This window comes from Leucopleurus acutus (assembly GCF_964270905.1).
Source record: "Leucopleurus acutus genome assembly, chromosome: 9".
In the NCBI taxonomy this organism is placed as follows: domain Eukaryota; kingdom Metazoa; phylum Chordata; class Mammalia; order Artiodactyla; family Delphinidae; genus Leucopleurus; species Leucopleurus acutus.
This window is the reverse complement of record NC_139144.1, coordinates 20,969,560-20,995,581: the sequence shown is the minus strand read 5'-3', so window position 1 is coordinate 20,995,581 and position 26,022 is coordinate 20,969,560. Positions and strand designations below refer to the sequence as shown.

Here is a 26,022-nt window from a genome sequence, read left to right as displayed (position 1 = left end):
TCTTTAGTGTACAGATCAATGAGTTTTGACAAATACCAATACTTGGGAAACCCACGTACTTAGAGAGTTTAGAAATGGATCCATACTTGAATGGTCAATCGATTTTTGACAAAGGCACCAAAGCCAGTCAGTAGGAAAAACCTATAACTATGTCATGGATGGTACCATAAACCTTCATATGTCTTGTTAACTTTCTCCACAGACAGATATAAAAATCTTCCCACAGCTTCCAGAAAGCTGCAGTTCCTGGAGTTACAGAAGGACTTAGTAGATGATTTTAGGATACGATTAACTCAGGTGATGAAAGAAGAGACTAGAGCTTCCCTTGGCTTTCGATATTGTGCAATTCTTAATGCCGTGAACTATATCTCAACAGTACTAGCAGATTGGGCTGACAATGTTGTAAGTTAATCTTTTATATTAAGTAATATATTAGTAACTTCAACAGTTTTGCCTTTTGAAATCTGTTGAATCTGTAGCAAGCAAGTTAGGCAGAATCACATTTGGGCCAAACTTAGGAGGTGTGATTAAAGTACATATTTTTCTCATTCAAGTCTCAAACGGTTAAATAATCCTGATATTTTAATCACTGGAGAAGCCATCTTTTCGTGAAATTGTTGTTTATAAAGTGAACCATTTTCCTTTTTTAGACTCTGAACTTGGTAAATGTCATGAATAGTAATTGCCATCTCGCGAAAAGCTAAGATTGTGTAATGGTGTCAAAATCAATAAAGTTCAAGACTTTAAGGAAAATAAAAGAATAACATTTGACACCTTTTTAGTGCCTTCGAAACATAAATTATGAAATCATAAAAACAGAAACATTTTTTAACCTATTTCATACATTAAAAAATTATTTAATACTTTGTTTATTTTCAAACATATTCAAGAGTGAATAGAATGGTAAAACGAACTCCCAGGTGCCTATCACCCAGCTTTTTTTTTTTTTTTAAATTTGGCTGTGCCACATGGCATATGGGATCTTAGTTCCCCAACCAGGGATTGAACCCGCACCCATCCTGCATTGGAAGTGTGGACTGGACTACCAGGGAAGTCCTCACCCAGCTTCTTATACCAACTGTGTTTCATTTAAACCTTTGCTCTACCCCCATGTGTGATTATTTTGAAGTAGATCTCAGATACATTTCGTGGTAAATATTTTCATATGTATCTCTAAAAGATAAGAACACCTTTTTTAAAAATACAACACCAGGGGACTTCCCTGGTTGTCCAGTGGTAAAGAATCCGCCTTCCAGTGCAGGGGACGCGGGTTCAATCCTTGGTTGGGGAACTAAGATCCCGCATGCCGCGGGGCAACAAAGCCCGCGTGCCACAACTATTGAGCTTGCATGCCTCAATGAGAGAGCCCGCATGCCGCAACTACAGAGCCCACATGCCCTGGAGCCCGCACACCACAACTAGAGAGAAAAAACCCGCACGCCACAACTAGAGAGGAGCCCGCGTGCTGCAATGAAAGATCCCGCATGCCCCAACTAAGACCTGATGTAGCCAAAATAAATAAATAAATAAATATTTTTAAAAAAATACCGTTATCACATCCAAAAAAATTAACTAATTTCTTACCCTGGAAGGTATATTTTAAATAAATCTAAAAATCAAACCCTGGATTTAGTAACAAGTACTGTGAAAGGCCTTTTACCTCCAAGGATTTTACTTATCCTTCCTTTCTCCATGCAGAGTCCATGTGTTGGCAGATTTGATCTGCCTAAATATAATTAACTAGTACTTTAGTTTTACTCTTTTTATTAATCCAAGGAATATATTGGTGATCAGGGCTTTTGGTAACCAGATTTTCTAATATGTACTTCCAACTAAAAGTGAAGAAACTTAATTAGTCTTTATAGCCTTAACATAAATAGATTAATTCCTTTAGCTGTTTTAGATATTAAAATGATTGCAGAGGGCCTCCAAGACCTCCTTTTTTTTTTTTTTTTGCGGTACGCGGGCCTCTCACTGTTGTGGCCTCTCCCATTGCGGAGCACAGGCTCCAGACGCGCAGGCTCAGCGGCCATGGCTCACGGGCCTAGCCGCTCTGTGGCATGTGGGATCTTCCCGGACTGGGGCACGAACCCGTGTCCCCTGCATCGGCAAGCGGACTCTCAACCACTGCGCCACCAGGGAAGCCCCAAGACCTCCTTCTTGGACAGGGTGTTCTCAGGTTAGGAATCACTGTTCTAAGATCATATGTGTGGATACAAAAATCCAGCAAGGCCCATGAAGTACATTTCATGGCAGAAAGCATTAACACAGGATTAAGATGACCATAAAACAGTAAAATATACATTTACTGGTGAAAAAACTATACTGAGTTTAATGAATATGAAGACACATTATAAATATAAGTATTATGTGTATAATTGTGTCATTAAATGAAAGTAGGAAAATAAAACAACTATAATTTTAACTAAAGACTTAAAAACATCCCTTTTAAAATGTGATAAAGTGGGAACTGAATAATTACAGAGTTAAATAATTAGAAAGACTGATTAACTGGAGATTGGTGGTAAGTCCACAGTATACTAAGGGAAACACAATTTTTGAGTGTGTCCAGCTGAGTCACAAATATGAACGAAGGTAAATTAAAATTTCTATACATTGTCAAATCTTAATGTAATAAAACAAAAAATAAAAGCAGAAATGAAATATAGCCACACACAGGCATTTAAAATATTCAATGCCTGAGTTAGAAAGTCTAGAAAACATGACAAGAATGTATTTTAAATTATGAATTTATGATAAAAAATTATATACTGCTAGCACATTATATAGAAGATATTTTCCTTTACTGTGAAAGAAAAAACAAAATGAAAAAGTCTTTATCAGGGTAATAAGCCAAAAAAATAGGAAACAAAAATAAATATACTAATAACAGATACAAACAAGATAAATATCTAATAAACACAATCATAGTTTACTCTTAATCTGGACTCTTTGGTTGGGACTTTGTAATTACTTAAAGCCTTTTCTACAAAAATGTTAACTGAAATACATGTGCATATCATTCTGCTGAGCAAGGAAAATAATCATTTCATAAAATGAATATAAGTGGAGTGTAATGATGAATGCATCTATCTTTATAAAGTCACCTAATCAGAATACATTCATTCATTATGTACTTTTATGTGTCATGTTCCTAATTTTAGTAAGTGCTTTTATTCACTCACCCCACCACAGCGCTCCATTTTCTGCTAAGCTTTTTCGTGAAACAAATTGTCATTCTTGCTGCTTATGCCAGTGATTTTAATAAGAGACTCATTCAGGACCACATGTTTAGCTTCAGTGAAATATTTGTGGAACATCATTAACTACTTTACTCAGTGCCATAGTCTGTTAACAAAGATGAATTGGCCATCATCCCTAGCCTTAGAAAATTTATAATCTGATACTGAATTAACTGGGTCCTTCTGTCAAGAGAGAAATAACCAAATTTTAGAGTTGACTCTTCAAGTCATTTATGAATTTTGTGTTTGGTATGTTACTATGGTACAAATTCTGTTTAACATCAAAAATCATTTACGGCTTCCCTGGTGGCGCAGTGGTTAAAAATCCGCCTGCCAATGCAGGGGACACGGGTTCGATCCCTGGTCTGGGAAGATCGCACATGCCGTGGAGCAACTAAGCCTGTATGCCACAAATACTGAGCCTGAGCTCTAGAACCCGCAAGCCACAACTACTGAGCCCACGTGCCACAACTGCTGAGCCCACGTGCCACAAATACTGAAGCCTGTGCGCCTAGAGCCCATGCTCCACAACAAGAGAAGCCACGACTATGAGAAGCCCGCACACGCAATGAAGAGTAGCCCCTGCTCACCGCAAGTAGAGAAAGCCCGCACACAGCAACGAAGACCCAACACAGACAAAAATAATTAATTAAAAAATCATTTAATCACATTCACAGTCCTTCAGCCTGTGAATGCTCTAAATAAAAATCATGTAAGCTCTTGTATTACACAGAAAAAAGTAGAGTTCACCTTCCATTCATTTAGATTCTCCACTAACAGCTGTCTGTCCATTGCCAGACTGTGCTAAGCCTGACATAACCCAGCCATTCAGAATTAGGAATGTTTCAGTCATAGGTGACAGAAACCCAGATTCACGCTGGCCTAAGTAGGGGAGTGCGGTGGCGTGAGGAGGTGAGGAATTTGTGTAACTGAAAGGATTAGGCAGGGCTGCTCTAAAGTTGTTCATTCCTGGCTTCACTCGTAGGCCGGCTCTGGTAAGTATGACCATGGGTGGCTCCAGGCTTCCATGGTCCATGAGCAGGCTCAAAAGGACACTGCCACTTCCCTGCCAGCTTCAGCAGAAATGCCAAGATGGCCTCTCACATGTCATCCCTGAACAATCCCTAGTAGCCATGCCCAGTCTCCTCTTAATAGACATTCAGGTTGTTTTTAACGTTTTGCTAATTACCCACAGCGTTGTTTTCCTGTAGGGCAGAAAGAATAATACTAATTCTACCTAAAATAATACTGTACAAAAATGACATTTTAATTCTCTTAACTCATATATCTTCTAGGTTTACTACAGCTCTCAATCTGTATCTAGAAAAACATGAGCACTTAAAGAAGGTAGCCGTTAGGGGAATGCAAATCAAAACCACAATGGGATGCCACTTCGTACAAACTAGGATGGCTGTAATAAAAAAGACGCAGTAACAGTTATTAGCATGACGTGGAGAAATCTGAACCCTCACTCACCGCTGATGGGAATGTAAAATGGTACAGTTGCTGTGGAAGTAGTCTGGCAGTTCCTCAAAAGGTTAAACACAGATTTACTATAGGATCCTGCAATTCTACTCCTAGGTATATATCCAAGAGAAATGAAAACGTATGTTTGTGCAGAAAGTGTACACAAATGTTCATAGCAGTATTATTCATAAAAGTGTAAACAACCCAAATGTCCGTCAACTAATGAATGGGTAAATATAATGGAATATCATTTGGCTATAAAAAGAAATGAAATACTGATATATATTACAACATCGTTGAACCTTGAAAACATTATACTAAGTGAAAGAAACTAGTCACAAAGAACCATAGGTTGTATGAATCCATTTATATGAAGTGTCCAGAACAGGCAGGTCTAGAGACAGAAAGGAGATTCGTGGTTGCCCAGGAACAAGGTGGGGGTGGGGTGGGGAACCACTAGGATGGGGTTGGGGGATGATGGCAGAGAGTGTGAGATTTCTTTGCGGGGTAATGAAAACCTTCTAAAATTGTGGTGACAGATGCACAACTCTGAATGTACTAAAAGCCACTGAACTGTATACTTTATTTTTTTAAATTTCTTTATGGCTGTGTTGGGTCTTCACTGCTGCACATGGGCTCTCTCTAGTTGTGGCGAGTGGGGGTTTCTCATTGAGGTTGCTTCTGTTGTTGCAGAGCATGAGCTCTAGGCACGCCAGCTTCAGTAGTTGTGGCACGTGGGCTCAGTAGTTGTGGCTCATGGGCTCTAGAGCTCAGGCTCAGTAGTTGTGGCGCACGGGCTTCACTGTTGCGCGGTACTGTGGGATCTTCCTTGACCAGGGCTCGAACCTGTGTCCCCTGTGTTGGCAGGTGGATTCTCATCCACTGCTCCACCAGGGAAGTCCCCAAACTGTATACTTTAAATGGGTGAATTGTACGGTACATGAGTTACATCTCAAGCTGTTAAAAAAAAAGGTATCTTAAACATGTTAACATATTTTTGCTTTCAGTTCTTTCTACAACTTCAACAGGCAGCATTGGAAGTCTTTGCAGAGAATAACAGTCTCAGTAAATTGCAACTGGGGCAACTGGCCTCTATGGAGAGCTCTGTCTTTGATGACATGATTAACCTGTTAGAGCGTTTAAAGCATGACATGCTGACCCGGCAAGTAGACCATGTTTTTAGAGAAGTTAAAGATGCTGCAAAATTGTATAAAAAAGAAAGGTAAGTCCTCTGTACTTTCTTATAAGTCAACTCTCAACTCCAGTTTGATAGAAGTTAAAAGGTGACATGCAGTCAGATTTCCAAAGTGTCTAGATAGTACAGAGCTTGGCCTTTTGCACTCCAGACTTTTAACTGTTTCTAAAATATATTCAGACATTCTTAATCAGAATAAACTGATCATAACTTAACCTTCAGATGTGTCTGTAAGTCCAGCGAGCTGGTGTCTGGCATGGGGCCGAATGCCTAGCCTGTCACCCATTGACAAAGCAAGGTGCTGCTGTAGTACCTGTGCATGCCTGTGCTATAGTTTAGTCCACTCTCATGATTCCTGTGACATCTGTTACCTCCCAGACAGTGAGCTTCTTGAGTGCAGGCAATGTCTGTCCTAGCAGTCCTGTCACACAGAGGACTTGTTATCAGTTTGGAAGTGTTATTAGTCCCTGTTGTTTTGCTGAAAATTAGAGTGTAAAATTAGCTGATGTCTTAAATGTAAATGCATTTTACATTTTAACTCTTATATCAGTAAGTCATATTAAAACTGGTGATTTAAAAAACTTATCATCCTCATTAAGTAAAGAGTATTTCATTGAGAACTACAATATAAACATAGGTACAGGGAATTCCCTGGCGGTCCAGTGGTTAGGACTAAGTACTTTCACTGCCAGGGCCTGGGTTCAGTCCCTGGTCAGGGAACTAAGATCCCACAAGCTGTGTGGCGCGGCCAAAAAATAAAATTAAATAAATAAGCAAACAAACGTAAGTACAATTTATTTTCTGAAAGAGCTTTTAATGTTGGGCTGTACATTTTTTCTTACCCAAAATGCCCCAGGACAGTGCACTTCCCCACATTTAAAATGATTTGTTAAATCTTTAAAAATACAGAGAGATGAAAAAGTTCATAATAAAAATTAACGTGCTTCAGGCAGTGCTGTTTCTGTTTTTTTCCAGGTGGTTGTCCTTGCCATCGCAGTCAGAGCAGGCAGTGATGTCCCTGTCCAGTTCGGCTTGCCCCTTACTGCTTACTTTACGAGACCGTTTACTGCAACTGGAGCAGCAGCTCTGCTTCTCCTTATTTAAAATCTTCTGGCAAATGCTTGTAGAGAAGCTTGACATATACATCTACCAAGAAGTAAGTAAGAGTAGACTGTATGTTGGGCTGTGATGATAGAGGCAACTGCTATATGAATTGTCCTTTTTTTCAGATAATTCTTGCCAATCACTTCAATGAAGGAGGAGCAGCTCAGCTGCACTTCGATATGACTCGGAATCTTTTCCCTTTGTTTTCCCACTATTGCAAGAGGCCAGAAAATTATTTTAAACAGTAAGTGCAATATTTAACAATTAATTTTGATGTATCAAATTGTTAGAGGAAGTTGATTCATTTTTTAACAGCTTTAGGGTTCCAGTGATGTTAAATATATATTGCATCAGTTAACAGTTTAAAGTATTCATTATGTACCAGTAATACAAGATGTGACCCATGACCCCAAAAACTTGACCAGAACTGGATACAAATGATATGTTGGGCTTTGTTTTCTAATATTTGGTGTAATGCTCCTATGTGCTTATTACTGGGAAATAAATAGAAAATGAAAGCAGATGCAGTTCTGCCACATTCAATAAATAGAAGAAATCTGAAATATATTTAGTACTGAATAACAGGCCAGGCCTGAAGAAAATTTGTTTTCTTAAACATTTGATATTAATTTTGGTTCTAAGTATAATTATAAATGGATGTAAGAGAATTCTTACAAGTATTTTTAGAAATTGTTGATGTAAAATTTAAATTATTTAGGTTTTTGAGATTATAAAGTATTCCTTTTAAACAGATAAAATGAAAGTTTTTTTGCTCATTTCAGTAAGGTATCTATTTCTGCTTTTTTTTAGTATTCTACCTTTCTGCTTTTATTTTGTCCCTTAATTTTCTCTTTTCCTGTATCCTAATGTACCTAAAGTCTCAGCTACATTTAATACATTTACTATCAAGTATCACATTTTGGGAAATAATGGATACATACTGAAATCAATGATCCTATTACCTTATAGTAATCTAATGAAATATAAACTCTGTACTTATACAGTCAAAACACATTAAAAGAGCCAAATAGCTAATCTATAAATAGTTTTTATAAACTATAAATGATATGATCTAGCAGTGCAGGGTAGTTGTTTAGTTTTTCAAAATGAAATTGTTACAGGGTAATATGGGATGATATAGATAATGGAGATCTCATTTACCTGCAGCTTTTTTTTTTTTTTTTTCAAACAGTGTAAAAGAAGCCTGTATTGTTTTGAATTTGAACACTGGTTGTGCCCTACTTCTGAGAGATGTCCTGCAGTCAACTTCAGGGCAACCTCCTGCCACAGCGGCATTAAATGAAGTCGGAATTTATAAACTGGCTCAACAAGATGTTGAGATTCTACTTAATTTGAGGACAAACTGGCCTAACACTGGAAAATAAAGTGTCTTTTTTCCTTTTGGGGTTTTTTGTTTTTTTTAAATAAAGAAAAAGCCAGAGCCAGTTGGATTTCAAGTTATATGATGAAGTTCTGAATTAATGAAACTGAACAACTAAAAACTATGTAGAATCATTTATTATCTTGGACTCACAGTGTTATTAAAATGCTGACCATATTTCCTGAGTCTTCTTGTTCCTAAGAAAACAAAAACAAAAAGCTCAGAAGCCATGAAAACTCAGAGTAACTCCATTTACAAATATAAATGATGAATATATCTGTTGAATAAAATACAAGAGCAGAGATAATAAATTATAATCAACTTTTAATTTTCTTTGCCAATTCAGGGAGACTGTTGTAGATGATCTAACATAACAAATAAACTTTTAAAAATCACTTTAAAATGTATGTTTAACTCTATGACATAAATCACAGCAAGATCCTTTTTGACCCACCTCCTAGAGAAAGGGAAATAAAAACAAAAATAAACAAATGGGACCTAATGAAACTTAAAAGCTTTTACACAGCAAAGGAAACCATAAACAAGGCAAAAAGACAACCCTCAGAATGGGAGAAAATATTTGCAAACGAAGCAACTGACAAAGGATTAATCTTCAAAGTATACAAGCAGCTCATGCAGCTCAATATCAAAAAAAGCAAACAACCCAATCCAAAAATGGGCAGAAGACCTAAATAGACATTTCTCCAAAGAAGACATACAGATTGCCAACAAACACATGAAAGGATGCTCAGCATCACTAATCATTAGAGAAATGCAAATCAAAACTACAATGAGGGGCTTCCCTGGTGGCGCAGTGGTTGAGAGTCCACCTGCCGATGCAGGGGACACAGGTTCATGCCCCAGTCCGGGAAGATCCCACATGCCATGGAGTGGCTGGGTCCGTTAGCCATGGCTGCTGAGCCTGTGCGTCTGGAGCCTGTGCTCCGCAACGGGAGAGCCCACAACAGTGAGAGGCCCGCATACCACAAAAAAAAATTAAAAAAAAAAAAAAAAACTACAATGAGGTATCACCTCACACTGGTCAGAATGGCCATCATCAAAAAATCTACAAACAATAAATGCTGGAGAGGGTGTGAAGAAAAGGGAACCCTCTTGCGCTGTTGGTGGGAAGGTAAATTGATACAGCCACTATGAAGAACAGTATGGAGGTTCCTTAAAAAACCAAAAATAGAACTACCGTATGACCCAGCAATCCCACTACTGGGCATATACCCTGAGAAAACCATAATTCAAAAAGAGTAATGTACCACAATGTTCATTGCAGCTCTATTTACAATAGGCAGGACATGGAAGCAATCTAAGTGTCCATCGATAGATGAATGGATAAAGAAGATGTGGCACATATACACAATGGAATATTACTCAGCCATAAAAAGAAACGAAATTGAATTATTTGTAGTCAGGTGGACGGACCTAGCGTCTGTCACACAGTGAAGTAAGTCAGAAAGGGAAAAACAAATACCGTATGCTAACACACATATATGGAATCTAAAGAAAAAAAAAAAAGGTTCTGAAGAACCTAGGGACAGGACGGAAATAAAGACTCAGACGTAGAGATTGGACTTGAGGACACAGGGAGGGGGAAGGGTAAACTGGGACAAAGTGAGAGAGTGGCATGGACATATATACACGACCAAATGTAAAATAGATAGCTAGTAGGAAGCAGCTGCATAGCACAGGGAGATCAGCTTGGTGCTTTGTGACCACCTAGAGGGGTGGGAGGGAGATGCAAGAGGGAGGAGATATGGGGATATATGTATATGTATAGCTGATTCACTTTGTTATACAGCAGAAACTAACACACCATTGTAAACCAATTATACTCCAGTAAAGATGTTAAAAAATAAAATAAAATGTTTATAATTGAAGTTCCTGTATCTATTTTGGAAATTCACTATATTTCCCGTAAGAAAACATGTTATGAGATAGTGACTGAAATAGGATTGCTCTCATTTTCTACAAATGTCTTTCCATTCAGAACACTTCCTAGTTCCATTCCATGTGACAGTGGGCAACCTTTGCTTTGTGGATGAAACATTTCAGCTACAGCACTGTGCTACCATCATTCTCTGGGGTAGGTAATATAATTAAACATTTTTTGTTGAATATTTATGTAACTAATGATGAGATGAGAATCTTAAACTTTTTTCTTCTAACTTCTCCTTGGCCTTGGATTATGTTAAATAAAACTTTTAAACAAACTGAACTAGATTAGCTAGAGGCTTCCAGAACTATCAAGTTTTATTCCCTCGGCTGTTTTTTTTCTTTTCTGACTTAGCATTTAGTTAGTACTTTTCATGCTGTAATACCTCAAACCCGAAATTGTCAGGCTGGCATGCAGCCTATACTATTGATAAACATTTACGAAATCATTTTTAGGAAGTATTTTGAGAGAAATTTTATTACTCTATATACAGGGATTTTCCAACTAGTATATTGAGCTTAAAGCTTTTCTGTTAGTTTTTCTAGCAGATCGGCGCTTCTCTACCTCATTCTTTGAGAATTGCTGGGGTTTCCCATAGAGAAAAGAAGGAAGCTGCCTCTGGATCCTCCTAACCGCAGCATCCTCTCCCTCCCCTCCCCCCAGGCTTAGAGAGTACTGTCAGCCCTGCCTGTCCTCACTTTCTAGTCAGCTGAAAGTTTCAGGGGAATGAAATGTTTCTATCAGAAGGTAGGAACCTTTGTTTTAAAATGTATTAATTGTACTTCAAAATCATGCCACGTTATTTAAATATTAGTCACTTAAAAATAAACTTACACTTCAAGCATGAATTTTTCACAAGTTATTCCATGTCCATCATCTTTTAAAACTTCATCTGCAGTACACAGACCCAGTGTTTTTAGGGCTATGAGGATAAGAAGAAAGGAAAATTTAAAAAGTGAGCATTAGTTTCAGCTAGGGAAATTTACGGAATGACCACAAATTATTACCTCAATTTGTAGAAGATACTGACCTTCTTTATATTGTATAAATGATATGGATCCTTTATTCGAGGAGTCCAGCATCTGAAACATGGCTGTAATGTTAGAGTTATCCATAAAGAAAGGGAAAGCCATGCCTGATACTTTGGCAGTTCTCAGCTGTTCCAATATAGATATTAAATACTCTCTTGGTTTTTCTGTAAAAGAATAGTTCCAATTCTTTCTGATATGAAATTAAAATATGTCACAAATGGAAACAGTCATGTAACAATTATTAAACACCTATATTTGAAGTACTGTACAAGGCACTGGGAATATAGGCCTTGCTTACAGGAAAGGCAAGACAATAAACAATTAAATAATTATATACAAAAGTGCTCTACTCTGGATGACTGAATAAAAATGTCCAGAGATTGGATCTACGCATTTTTCAAAAAAGCTCCTCAGGTGACTCTTAATTTATGGACAAAGCTGAAAACCCTCAAAATGGAAAACATGATGCAGGAGAAAAGGCCAGCTAAAAGAAGGAAAAAATAGATTTTAAAAAACAACCATTTAGATTAATATAGTCCTCCAATTAGGAAGCATAAATGTTCATTCCTAACATAAGGGCAGTATTTTGGATAAACAGGCTTTCATCTAAACAATGTGAAAAATGAAAAATCAAGATCAATCCACTTTTCAGAAATAATGCAGGTTAGTTATGGTAATAAAAGAAGCCAAAAGAAGTAAAAATGGTATGGCTTAGATGATGAATGTTCCACTGCTCCATCACTGTACTTCAATCCTAGGATTTAGTAGGATTGTGTGTGTGTGTGTGTGTATTTTAAAAGCTTTTAAAAACTGTCACTGAGAATTCCATACATATAATAAAAGTAGACAGAAAAGTATAATGAACTCATCACCAACTTCAACTGTTCAGTTTTGTGGCTGGTCTTATTTCACCATGATCCCACCTAGGTCCCCTCTTCCTGTATTATTCTGAAGTAAATCACAGCAATCACATTTCATTACTGAATGTTTCAGTGTGCATCTCTAAAAGATAAGGACCACCTTTTCTCTTTTTTGTTGAGCTATAACTGACATAAAATTGTGTAAGTTTAAGGTGTGCAATGTGTTGGTTTGGTACCTTTATACTGCAGTACGATTGCCACTGCAGTGCTAGCTAATAGTTCCATCACATGACATAATGATCATGGCTTTTTTGCAGTGGGAATAATTAAGATCTAGTCTCTTAGCAAGTTTGATGTTTACAATACAGCATTGTTCTCTGTAATCACTATGCTGTGCATTAGATCTCCAGGACTTAGTTATCTACTAGTTGCAAGTTTGTACCCTTAAACAACATCTCTCCTATCCCGCATCCCCCAGCCTCTGGTAACCACCATTCTACTCTGTTTTTAGGAGTTTGGCTTTTTTAGATTCCACATGTAAGTGATATCACACAGTATTTGTCTTTCTCTCTTTGACTTATTTCACTTATCACAATGTCCTCAAGGTCCACCCATGACAGCTGTTCTAACAGGTGTAACTTGATATCCCATTGTGGTTTTAATTTTCATTCCCCTGATGATTTGTGATATAGAGCATCTTTTCATGTACGTGTTGCCATTTGGATGTCTTCTTAGGAAAAATATCTATTTAGTTCCTCTGCCCATTTTTAATCAAATTGGTTTTTTGTCATTGAGTTATATGGGTTCTTCATTTATTTTGGATATTAGCCCTTTATCATATATATGATTTGCAAATATTTCTTCACCATTCCATAGACTGCCTTTTCATTTTGCTGATTGTTTCTTTTGCTGTGCAGAAGTTTTTAAGTTTAATTTAGTCTCACTTGTTGATATTTGCTTTTGTTGTTTGTGCTTTTGGGGTCATATCCAAAAATCACTGACAAGACCAATGTCAAGGAGCTTCTTCCCTGTGTTTTCTTCTAGGAATTTCACAGTAGCAGGTCTTATGTTTAAGTCTTTAATCCATTTCGAGTTAATTTTTGTGAATGGTGTTAGACAGGGGTCCAGTTTTCTTTTTCTGCATGTGGTTATTCAGTCTTCCAATACTGTTATCATGATACAATTTACACATCTAACAAAATTCTTAATATTCTCAAATAGCCAGGTATTATTCAAATTTCCAGTTGTCTCACAAATGTCATAAATTGTAAACACTCTTTAAAAATCAGTAATCAAACAGAGTCCACACATTGTGATAGGTTATGTTTTTAAGTCTCTCTTAGTCATATAGGTTTCTCCTCCGTGTATTTCACTCCTTGGAATTTATGTGTTGAAACTAGAAGTAGGCAGACTTTTAATCTAATACAGTGCCTTTTTGTGCAACTTTTAATACATTATAGCAGCAAATAGGTTACTGAGGCAATCACATCATGTATGTAGTCTTCTGTCATTTCTTTCTGAACTGTATAACAAAATTAGAAGAAGAAAAATGTCCAAGTTTGATTTCAACTCACTACATTTCTTTTTAAGGCTAGAATATGTAAATAATGCTAATGGAACTTGGTATGTTACTTTGATGAAGATTTGTTGCTGTATATCCTTCAGACTACATGAGGTGCTATGTCTATATTTGGAATCTATAATTTATACTCCACCTGCTTCTAAAAATGTTTTGAAAATGCTTACAACGTAAGTATATAAAGATATAAATTTTTTTAAACATGAAGGGAAGAGCCAAATGGCACTAACCACTGAAGTTACATAAATGTCAGCTGATAATGACCATCAGTTCTTCAAGGCAGACAAACTTCAAGTTCTAAGTTGTAATACTAATAGCTAGTATTTATTGAGCCTTTACTATGTGCCTCGTACTATGATAAACATTTTCTTTGGCTTACTTGATTTTCTCCTCACAACAGTCACTTGCTCAAGGCCACACAGCCAGTATGAATCCAGTCAGTGTGCTTCCACAGCTCCAAGATTCTACCACACTCAACTAACTCAAACATGGGAAGCACCTGCGACACCCAAACCTAGTCAGTCATGACAATCTCTCCAGAGCCTTTCTCCTCAGTAGCTCTCAAAGTCATCTGATCCCCACCACTGCCACAGCAGTAGTTCTCACCTGGGTGACTACAACTGCCTCCTTAAAAAAACTTCTGATTTCTGTAAAGTCATCCCCTAAAAATAAATACTCCCTCCTTCCACAGCATAGAATTACCACTGGGAAGGGCTGCCCAGCCAGGGGCTATATTTCCCAATATACCCTAGAAAAGGCCAGATTTTCCTACCAAATGACTTCAGATTATGTCAAATTTGGCTGTTAAATGAGTTATGAAAATCTGTTGGGTTTCAGAGCTTCTAGAATTTAGGGATCAAGGATGTGGGATTGTGGACGTTTTCTCACAACACTAATAGCCCAACCACGCTGTGTAGTCTTATTTTCCATAACTCCCTTACAATTCCAAGGCATGCCATGAGCAACTAAGCCCGTAAGCCACAGCTACTGAGCCTGCGCTCTAGAGCCCATGCTATAGAGCCCATGAGCCACAACTACCGAGCCCGCCTGCCACAGCTACTGAAGCCCGCATGCCTAGAGCCTGTGCTCTGCAACAAGAGAAGCCACCGCAATGAGAAGCCCGTGCACCGCAGCCAACAGTAGCCCCTGTTCACCGCAACTAGAGAAAGCCAGCGTGCTGCAACAAAGACCCAACACAGCCAAACAAAAACAAACAAACAAAAAACCTTTTAAAAAATAAGTAAATAAAAGAAAAGCTACTTAAAAAAAAAAGAAATGGATATACAGTAGCTCCCCCTCATCCATGGAGAATACATTCCAATACCCTCTGTAATGCCTGAAACCACATGATAAAGTTTAATTTATAAATTAGGCATAGTAAGAAATTAACAACTAATAATAAAATCAATTATAATGATTTACCATAATAAAAGTTATATGAATATGGTCTCAAAATACCTTACTGTACAAATTTAATGCCTTTTCCATCTTAACTAAGCACTTATGCACTGTGGCTGTAACATTTGCAGTCTGAACCACATCAGCAAAACTCAAATGAATTTCTTTTCCTTCTTCACAATTTCACAGGCTCTGGAGCCTGCGTGCCACAACTAGAGAGAAAAAACCCACGTGCCACAACTAGAGAGAAGCCCACGTGCCACGATGAAGATCCCACGTGCCACAACAAAGACCCGTCGCAGACAAAAATAAATAAATAAATAATAAAATCTTTAAAAAAAAGAAATGGTGAACAAAGGTTTTTCTTTACCTTTAATGTAAGCTGCCTAGGAAACAAAAATGTACGTCCTGGGCTTTCCTGGTGGCGCAGTTGTTAAGAATCCGCCTGCCAATGCAGGGGACATGGGTTTGAGCCCTGGTCTGGGAAGATACCACGTGCGGCGGAGCAACTAAGCCCGTGCACCACAACTACTGAGCCTGTGCTCTAGAGCCCGCGAGCCACAACTACTGAGCCCGTATGCCGCAACTACTGAAGCCCGCAGGCCTAGAGCCTGTGCTCCGCAACAAGAGAAGCCACTGCGATGAGAAGCCCATGCGCCACAATGCAGAGTAGCCCCCGCTCGCCGCAACTAGAGAAAGCCTGTAAGCAGCAATGAAGACCCAATGCAGCCAAAAATTTAAAAAAATGTACGTCTTATGAAAATAATTTACTGTGCTTCACGTTGTCATTATCAGGTCTTTGACTATGTAGAAAAAAAAACCTGACTCATCGAATTAAAAGACCTAATTTTTGTTTGTTTGGTTTTTTACAACTATAAAACTTTCTGTATTTGCCTTTGAAATCTTTTGTCACTTTGGTTGAATGGATAACTGAGTACTGTTTCACAGTGACCTGTGATTCTTTTTGATCACATATTTTCAGTGTTTTGACATTTTAAACAAACTTCCCAAATCAAATTCTGAATGAAGCTAAAAGAGAAATATTAATTTACTTAGGCTTATTTGATATATTAGACTGCATGGGAAACACTGTCAAATAAAAAGCAATATTTAACCTTCTTAGGTGATATTTATAAGGGATATATATCATTAAAATAAGTAATTCAGAAATTATATGAAATTCTTAAAAATCTATATCCTGGCATAATGTTATCAGTCATAATTCCAGCTATTATCTTAAAACATTATATATCATAAAAATAACCAAATTTCCTTGTCAATTGCATCATTTTTGGTGTGTGTATGTGAACACTTACCAGATCTTTTTTTTTTTTTTTTTTGCGATACGCGGGCCTCTCACTGTTGTGGCCTCTCCCATTGCGGAGCACAGACTCCGGATGCACAGGCTCAGCGGCCATGGCTCACGGGCCCAGCCACTCTGCGGCATGTGGGATCTTCCCGGACCGGGGCACGAACCCGTGTCCCCTGCATCGGCAGGCGGACTCTCAACCACTGTGCCACCAGGGAAGCCCTTACCAGATCTTTAACCATGACTATTTTTAGGTCCTTTGCCACTCACAGACAGTTATTGTTTTACTGTTATGCTTTCGCAAAAATGTTCCTAAAAAGTGCTTCACCTTCAAGAAGATTCATGGAAAAGACTCTGAAAAGTAAAGGTTTCTGATAATTATAAAATCATATTATTGAACTGGGTAAGAATTTCTAGAACTCTAGTGGAAAACTGATTCATAAAGCTGCCTACCAGGCTTCCCTGGTGGCGCAGTGGTTTAGAGTCCGCCTGCCGATGCAGTGGACACAGGTTTGTGCCCTGGTCTGGGAGGATCCCACGTGCCGTGGCGCGGCTATGCCTGCTCCGCAATGGGAGAGGCCATAGCGGTGAGAGGCCCGTGTACCGCAAAAAAAAAAAAAAAATGCTGCCTACCAAGATCAACCAAAATAAGAATTAATTATGTAAGACTGAATGAACTGATGATGATTTTAATTTTTATGGTTTAATTTAAAACATTGCTGGTTCTTTAATGTTTTGTTTTCCAGATTTAAAGAGGCCTCTTTTCTCCTCTCTTTTAAGCTATCTATAACTTATTGCAATTTGGTGAAGTATATATTTGCAACAAAGGTTGAAACATTTATCTTTTTCTCCCTACCTGATTCCTCCAGAATTTTGAAACTCTTACTAAATATTCTTACTTTTCATGACAATATATATATTTGCACAATGGAAACAATGGACAAGTTCTTGGTTTGGCTTCTTAGCCTAAAGAGACTTTAAAAGTCTAATCTGAGATTCCTTATGAAAAGCGCCAGCAAAGCAGATTTAAAAGAGTCCATACAAGCCTCTTAGATAACCTCATCTACCAGAGGGCAGACAGCAGAAGTAAGAAGAATGACAATCCTGCAGCCCGTGAAACAAAAACCACATTCACAGAAAGATAGACAAGACGAAAAGGCAGAGGGCTATGTACCAGATGAAGGAACAAGATAAAACCCCAGAAAAACAACTAAATGAAGTGGAGATAGGCAACTTTCCAGGAAAAGAATTCAGATTAATGATAGTGAAGATGATCCAGGACCTCGGAAAAAGAATGGAGGCAAAGATCAAGAAGACGCAGAAATGTTTAACAAAGACCTAGAAGAATTAAAAAACAAACAAACAGAGATGAACAATACAATAACTGAAATGAAAACTACACTACAAGGAATCAACAGCAGAATAACTGAGGCAGAAGAACAGATAAGTGACCTGGAAGACAGAATGGTGGAATTCACTGCTGCGGAACAGAAAAAAGAGAAAAGAATGAAAAGACATGAAGACAGCCTAAGAGACCTCTGAGACAACATTAAACACAACAACATTTGCATTATACGGGTCCCAGAAGGAGAAGAGAGAGAGAAAGGACCTGAGAAAATACTTGAAGAGATTAGAGTCGAAAACTTCCCTAACATAGGAAGGTATTTTTTGAGGAAATCAAAAAATACCTAAGACAAATGACAATGAAAACACGACGATCCAAAATGTATGGGATGCAGCAAAAGCAGTTCTAAGAGGGAAGTTTATAGCTATACAAGCCTACCTCAAGAAACAAGAAAAATCTCAAATAAACAATATAATATGGGAAAGGAAATAGCCACCCAAGTCCAGGAAGCACAGAGAGTTGCATACAGGATAAACCCAGCAGAAACACACCAAGACACATAGTAATCAAATTGGCAAAAATTAAAGACAAAGAAAAATTATTGAAAGCAGCAAGGGAAAAACGACAAATAACATACAAGGGAACTCCCATAAGGTTAACAGCTGATTTCTCAGCAGAAACTCTACATGCCATAAGGGAGTGGCATGATATACTTACAGTGATGAAAGGGAAGAACCTACAACCAAGATTACTCTACCGGCAAGGATCTCATTCAGATTCGATGGAGAAGTCAAAAGCTTTACAGACAAGCAAAAGCTAAGAGAATTCACCACCACCAAACCAAAACCATCTCTACAACAAATGCTAAAGGAATTTCTCTAAGTGGGAAACACAAGAGAAGAAAAGGACCTACAAAAACAAACCCAAAACAATTAAGAAAATGGCCATAGCAACATACATATCAATAATTACCTTAAACATGAATGGATTAAATGCTCCAACCAAAAGACACAGGCTCGCTGAATGGATACAAAAACAAGACCCATATATATGCTGTCTACAAGAGATTCACTTCAGACCTAGGGACACATACAGACTGAAAGTGAGGGGATGGAAAATGATATTCCGTGCAAATGGAAATCAAAAGAAAGCTGGAGTAGCAATACTCATATCAGATTAAATAGACTTTAAAATAAAGAATGTTACAAGAGACAAGGAAGGACGCTACATAATGGTCAAGGGATCAGTCCAGGAAGAAGAGATAACAATTATAAATATATATGCACCCAACATAGGAGCACCTCAATACATAAGGCAACTGCTAACAGCTCTAAAAGAGGAAATCGACAGTAACACCGTAATAGTGGGGGACTTTAACACCTCACTTACACCAATGGACAGATCATTCAAACTGAACATAAATAAGGAAACAGAAGCTTTAAATGACACAGTAGACCAGATAGATTTAATTGATATTTATAGGACATTCCATCCCAAAACAGCAGATTACATTTTCTTCTCAAGTGCGCATGGAATGTTCTCCAGGATAGATCACATCATGGGTCACAAATCAAGCCTCAGTAAATTTAAGAAAACTGAAATCATATCAAGTATCTCTTCTGACCACAACGCCATGAGATTAGAAATGAATTACAGGGGAAAAAACATAAAAAACACAAACACACAGAGGCTAAACAATATGTTACTAAATAACCAAGAGACCACTGAAGAAATCAAAGAGGAAATCAAAAAATACCTAGACACAAATGACAATGAAAACACGACGATCCAAAACGTATGGGATGCAACAAAAGCAGTTCTAAGAGAGAAGTTTATAGTTATAGAAGCCTACCACCTGAAGAAACAAGAAAAATCTCAAATAAACAATCTAACCTTACAGCTAAAGGAACTAGAAAAAGAAGAACAAACAAAACCCAAAGTTAGCAGAAAGAAAGAAATCATAAAGATCAGAGCAGAAATACATGAAATAAAAACAAAGAAAACAATAGCAAAGATCAATAAAACTAAAAGCTGGTCCTTTGAGAAGATAAACAAAATTTATAAACCGTTAGCCAGACTCATCAAGAAAAACAGGGAGAGGACTCAAATCAATAAAATTAGAAATGAAAAAGGAGAAGTTACAACAGACACCGCAGAGATACAAAGCATCCTAAGAGACTACTACAAGCAACTCTATGCCAATAAAATGGACAACCTGGAAGAAATGGACAAATTCTTAGAAAGGTATAACCTTCCAAGACTGAACCAGGAAGAAATAGAAAATATGAACAGACCAATCACAAGTAATGAAATTGACACTGTGATTAAAAATCTTCCAACAAACAAAATCCCAGGACCAGATGGCTTCACAGGTGAATTCTATCAAACATTTCGAGAAGAGCTAACACCCATCCTTCTCAAAATCTTCCAAAAAATTGCGGAGGAGGGAACACTCCCAAACTCATTCTATGAGGCCACCATTACCCTGATACCAAAACCAGACAAAGATACTACAAAAGAAAATTACAGACCAATATCACTGATGAATATAGATGCAAAAATCCTCAACAAAATACTAGCAAACAGAATCCAACAACACATTAAAAAGATCATACACCATAGTCAAGTGGAATTTATCCCAGGGATGCAAGGATTCTTCAATATACGCAAATCAATCAATGTGATACACCATATTAACAAACTGAAGAATAAAAACCATATGATCATCTCAATAGATGCAGAAAAAGCTTCTGACAAAATTCAACACCTATTTATGATAAAAACTCTCCAGAAAGTGGGCACAGAGGGAATCTACCTCAACATAATAAAGGCCATATATGACAAACCCACAGCAAACATCATTCTCAATGGTGAAAACCTGAAAGCATCTCCTCCAAGATCAGGAACAAGACAAGAATGTCCACTCTCGCCACTATTATTCAACATAGTTTTGGAAGTCCTAGCCACAGCAATCAGAGAAGAAAAAGAAAGAAAAGGAATACAAATTGGAAAAGAAGAAGTAAAACTGTCACTGTTTGCAGATAACATGATACTATACACAGAGAATCGTAAAGATGCCACCAGGAAACTACTAGAACTAATCAATGAATTTGGTAAAGTTGCAGGATACAAAATTAATGCACAGAATTCTCTTGCATTCCTATATACTAATGATGAAAAATCTGAAAGAGAAACTAAGGAAACACTCCCATTTACCACTGCAACAAAAAGAATAAAATACCTAGGAATAAACCTACCTAGGGAGACAAAAGACCTGTATGCAGAAAATTATAAGACACTGATGAAAGAAATTAAAGATCATACCATGTTCTTGGATTGGAAGAATCAATATTGTGAAAATGACTCTACTACCCAAAGCAATCTACAGATTCAATGCAATCCCTATCAAGTTACCAATGGCATTTTTTTACGGAACTAGAGCAAAAAAATCTTAAAATTTGTATGGAGACACAAAAGACCCCGAATAGCCAAAGCAGTCTTGAGGGAAAACAATGCAGCTGGAGGAATCAGACTCCCTGACTTCAGACTATACTACAAAGCTATAGTAATCAAGACAATATGGTACTGGCACAAAAACAGAAACATAGATCAGTGGAACAAGATAGAAAGCCCAGAGATAAACCCATGCACCTATGGTCAACTAACCTATCACAAAGGAAGCAAGGATATACAATGGAGAAACGACAGTCTCTTCAATAAGTGGTGCTGGGAAAACTGGACAGCTACATGTGAAAGAATGAAATTAGAACACTCCCTAACACCAGACACAAAAATAAACTCAAAATGGATTAAAGACCTAAATGTAAGGCCAGACACCATTAAACTCTTAGAGGAAAACATAGGAAGAACACCCTTTGACATAAACCACAGCAAAATCTTTTTTAAAATTTTTTGGTGGTACGCGGGCCTCTCACTGTTGTGGCCTCTCCCGTTGCGGAGCACAGGCTCCGGACGCGCAGGCTCAGCGGCCATGGCTCACGGGCCCAGCCGCTCCGCGGCACGTGGGATCTTCCCGGACCGGGGCACAAACCCGTGTCCCCTGCATCGGCAGGCGGACTCTCGACCACTGCGCCACCAGGGAAGCCTGCATGACCCACCTCCTAGAGTAATGGAAATAAAAACAAAAATAAACAAATGGGACCTAATGAAACGTAAAAGCTTTTGCACAGCAAAGGAAACTATAAACAAGACGAAAAGACAACCCTCAGAATGGGAGAAAATATTTGCAAACAAATCAATGGACAAAGGATTAATCTCCAAAATATATAAACAGCTCATGCAGCTCAATATTAGAAAAACAAACAACCCAATCCAAAAATGGGCAGGAGACCTAAATAGAGATTTCTCCAAAGAAGACATACAAATAGCCAAGAAGCACATGAAAAGCTGCTCAACATCACTAATTATTAGAGAAATGTAAATCAAAAGTACAAGGAGGTATCACCTCACACCAATTAAAATGGGTATCATCAGAAAATCTACAAGCAACAAATGCTGGAGAGAGGGTGGAGAAAAGGGAACCCTCTTGCACTGTCGGTGGGAATGTAAATTGATACAGCCACTATGGAGAACAGTATGGAGGTTCCTTAAAAAACTAAAAATAGAATTACCATATGATCCAGCAATCCCACTACTGGGCATATACCCAGAGAAAACCATAATTCAGAAAGACACATGCACCCCAGTGTCCACTGCAGCACTATTTACAATAGCTAGGTCATGGAAGCAACCTAAATGCCCATTGACACAGACGAATGGATAAAGAAGATGTGGTACATATATACAATGGAATATTCCTCAGCCATAAAAAGGAACGAAATTGGGTCATTTGTTGAGACGTGGATGGACCGAGAGTCTGTCATACAGAGTGAAGTAAGTCAGAAAGAGAAAAACAAATATCGTATATTAACGCATATATGTGGAACCTAGAAAAATGGTACAGATGAACCAGTTTGCAGGGCAGGAATTGAGACACAGAGGTAGAGAACAAACGTATGGACACCAAGGGGGGAAAGCGGCGGGGTGGTGGTGGTGGTGGTGTGATGAATTGGGCGATTGGGATTGACATGTATACACTGATGTGTATAAAATTGATGACTAATAACCTGCTGTATAAAAAAATAAAATTCAAAAAATAAAACTAAAGTCATGTATTTCCTGGTTCAATCTGAAATAAAAATGTGTGGTTCAAGCATTTGAAATAGAAAAAAAAGCAGTCGATACAATCACTGTTCTTAATGCACTTATGCAAATAATCAGATCAAGTTTATTGAAACTAGACTTAATTTGCAAACAAATTTCTCTTACTGGTTATCCTTTATAACAGTTGGGATGATTATAGAAAGAAACATTATGTTTTAGTAATACAGGTTTGTAGATATCAGATTTTAGTACTGTTAACCCTCTTTGAGGTTTTGTTTTCTACGTGTAAACTGGACTGGATCCTGAATTCTTCTAGTTTCTTCCAGTATTTGACTAGAACTCTCCAAACTAATATTTCCAATTTTCTCCCACTCTTTTGACTCCAAATCACTATGAAACTCAACTGCCCTTTTCCCAAAGCCATACAAGTTAAAGCTGGACAACTTGACATAAACCTCAGAGAAATCACAACAGCTCACGAGCGGGCAATCTGCATGCTTGTTTTTACATGGCCACTCAGAAGCTCGCCAGACACATTCAAACTGCAAGCCAGGAAAATCCATTAGACTGTCACTGCCATCCTCATTCCACCATCTGGAGATGCTTCAAACTCAAATCTACACATTTTCTCAAATGGCTGCTCTCCAAACTCAGAAACTGAATTTATAATTTGCTCAAACTATTAGCCTTTGTTTTTCTTTTGTTTCCCTAGAAATGCCTCTTGTTAAATTACCTGATTGCTCACAGCACACAGACACCTCATTTAGTTGGAAGCTCACCTGCAGCGCGGTCTCCTAAAATACAACATCCTCCCTTCATTCTGTCTTGAGGAATCATGAGGATACGTGATTGCTAACACACCAGGTTGTGCCTATGTAAATAACCTTTAAAAACTGAAACCTAATGGCACATTAATCCAAAAAAATTGTCGGTTCACTTAGAAAGGTAAAACTTAAAAACTGCTGGTTATAACCCATTTGAGTTATTTAACTGGTTAAATCTTGGGTCCTGGGAATCTCTGCTCTGGACCATTTTTCAATCCTTGGTTATTATTTTCCTTATAGTTATCATATTAACCTTTCTAATGTGTTGTACACTCTCGAGGGTTTTAAATGCCTGTCTCCAGCCACTCGCATGCCAAATGGCATTCATCAGGATCACACAACTGGACAAAATCAACAATAACCATATAAAGAATTAAGATAGTGACCACACGGCTCTCCTGCCTAAGGACTCAACTAATGCAAACAGTGTATATGCGATTCTTCAGCCTGACTACATCAACAGTGGTAACCAGGAATAATGCTATACTGGTTGCTCACACTCTCCGCCCACGGAGAGAATGACCAAAAGCAGGAGGGGGCAGGGGGGTATTGTTAAAATCAAGACCAAATGGAAACCAGCCTTGAAAAATTCCCTGGGCAGACAAAACCAGTTAAGTTACACAAGCAAAGCTTAATTTAGCTTATTTTGCAAGACTAACTTGACCTGGGTCATTTCTTGCTTCTGCCTCTGTAAATAAGCAAAATTTAAACTGTTTCCCAAGGTTGATATGAAGTAACCAATTCCCTATCATTTAAGATGATGATAATATAACCAATTACTGTGAAGAATAAACAGTCACTATCTTCTCACCATATAAGCTGCTTTTTAACAATATACCCCTGAGCCTCATTCCTTGTTTTGGTTTGAGTGCTCCTGGCTTTCAAACTATCTTTTTGGTGTGTGCAAAATAAACTTTACTGATTACTACTTTGGTGATTCATTGGCTTTACTTCTGCTATTTCTGAAGTTTTGACACACACACATTTACATATATGTCTGCATCTAACAGCAAAAGACTATTTTCACCACCACAGTACCAGAGACCAGCAAGAGATGGTAATTAGTCACTTTTCAAAAAGTAGGTTTTTAAAAATTAGTTTGATAGCAACTTTTTCCCAGTGCATTAAAAAAGTGCACTCCTTTGTACTGTTTTTTTGATTTTCTATTTATTTTTAATTGTTGCAGAGTTTTTGCTGGTTTATCATTTTAAAACAACTAGAGAGAACCTGATCGCCTTATATAGGATCATATTAGTTGGGTGGCTTTTGGCAAAATTGGAATATTTGGTTTTTATATTTCCTTACCTAGAGGCAAATGGACAATTTGGGCATTTTGGACACTCCATATGAGACTAGTGAATTACAATTCTGCACCCTGGGGAGAAGCACATCGAGTCACTTTCACCTTAACATAACTTTTACATTTACAGACCACACAAAAATTATGAAATGATCCAAACTTTGTAAGGGAATCAGACATAGAAAGCATGTCAGGAAAATCTATCTCCTCAAGAATATCCTTCCTTTTACCCTATCAGTTTTTTTACCAGCTTACAAACTCTTTGAGGGCAGGGATAACACTGGAAACATCTGTTGCTTACCAGGCATAAGGATGATTTATACATTATTTGTTTAATCTTCCCCACGTTGCCATGAGATCGGTATTACTATAATCCCAATCTTCCAGAAGAGGAGACCGAAGTTCAGGCTCTTGCCCACTATCACAAAGTAGTAAGGGGTGGAGCCAGGAGGCAGGCTGCCGGACCTCGGAGCCTCTCTCCCACCGGCGAGAGCCCTCCACCGGCGAGAGTCCCGCCACACTCAGCTAGTGGCAGGCACAAAGAGGCCGTTCAATAAGTCTTGCTTAATTTGAAGGCCACAGCGTTAACTAGCAGCAGAAGGGCTCGAGTAGCCGAGAGGCAGGAGAGTGTATGCGGAGGGGCTGGGAGTGGTAGCCGGGAAGGAAGCTGGCCCCCCGGGACGCGGGCGGGAAGGGATGGCTACACCGGGAATTTCTGGGGACTGCTCGGTATGGGACAGAAAGCCGAGTGGTAGGCAAGACACTTACCCGGCCGGGAAAAGAGGAGGGCGCTGGTGAGATAGGTCAGCAACTCCATAATCCGATGTTTTTCCAAATAATTCCTGGCTTGGAGCTCCCTGTTGCTCTTGGCCTCCATCG

At 38.2% G+C, this 26,022-nt stretch overlaps 2 protein-coding genes across 5 annotated transcripts in view; one reads left to right on the top strand and one right to left on the bottom strand.

Moving 5' to 3' along the window:
* The window catches only part of RINT1 (RAD50 interactor 1), a 25,281-nt gene extending 16,872 nt beyond the window's left edge, over window positions 1-8,409 (top strand). For both annotated transcript variants that reach the window (XM_082846413.1, XM_082846414.1), the window contains 5 exons: window positions 203-402; window positions 5,717-5,931; window positions 6,880-7,060; window positions 7,134-7,252; window positions 8,201-8,409. In XM_082846413.1, the coding sequence (XP_082702539.1) occupies window positions 203-402; window positions 5,717-5,931; window positions 6,880-7,060; window positions 7,134-7,252; window positions 8,201-8,393 (908 nt within the window). In that variant the 3' untranslated portion in view covers window positions 8,394-8,409. The remainder of the gene's footprint in view (window positions 1-202; window positions 403-5,716; window positions 5,932-6,879; window positions 7,061-7,133; window positions 7,253-8,200) is intronic.
* Window positions 6,958-26,022, bottom strand: EFCAB10 (EF-hand calcium binding domain 10). 3 transcript variants are annotated; one of them, XM_082846420.1, is made up of 5 exons: window positions 25,912-26,022; window positions 11,365-11,529; window positions 11,169-11,256; window positions 8,543-8,586; window positions 6,958-7,050 (listed from the first exon to the last, which is right to left on the bottom strand). In XM_082846420.1, the coding sequence occupies exons 1-4, from the start codon at window positions 26,018-26,020 to the stop codon at window positions 8,550-8,552; spliced, it is 399 nt and encodes a 132-aa protein (XP_082702546.1). In that variant the 5' UTR covers window positions 26,021-26,022; the 3' UTR covers window positions 6,958-7,050; window positions 8,543-8,549. The 3 variants fall into 3 exon arrangements, with proteins under 3 accessions (XP_082702546.1, XP_082702545.1, XP_082702544.1); XM_082846419.1 differs by lacking the exon at window positions 6,958-7,050 and adding an exon at window positions 7,123-7,219; XM_082846418.1 differs by lacking the exon at window positions 6,958-7,050 and having other exon boundaries at window positions 8,480-8,586.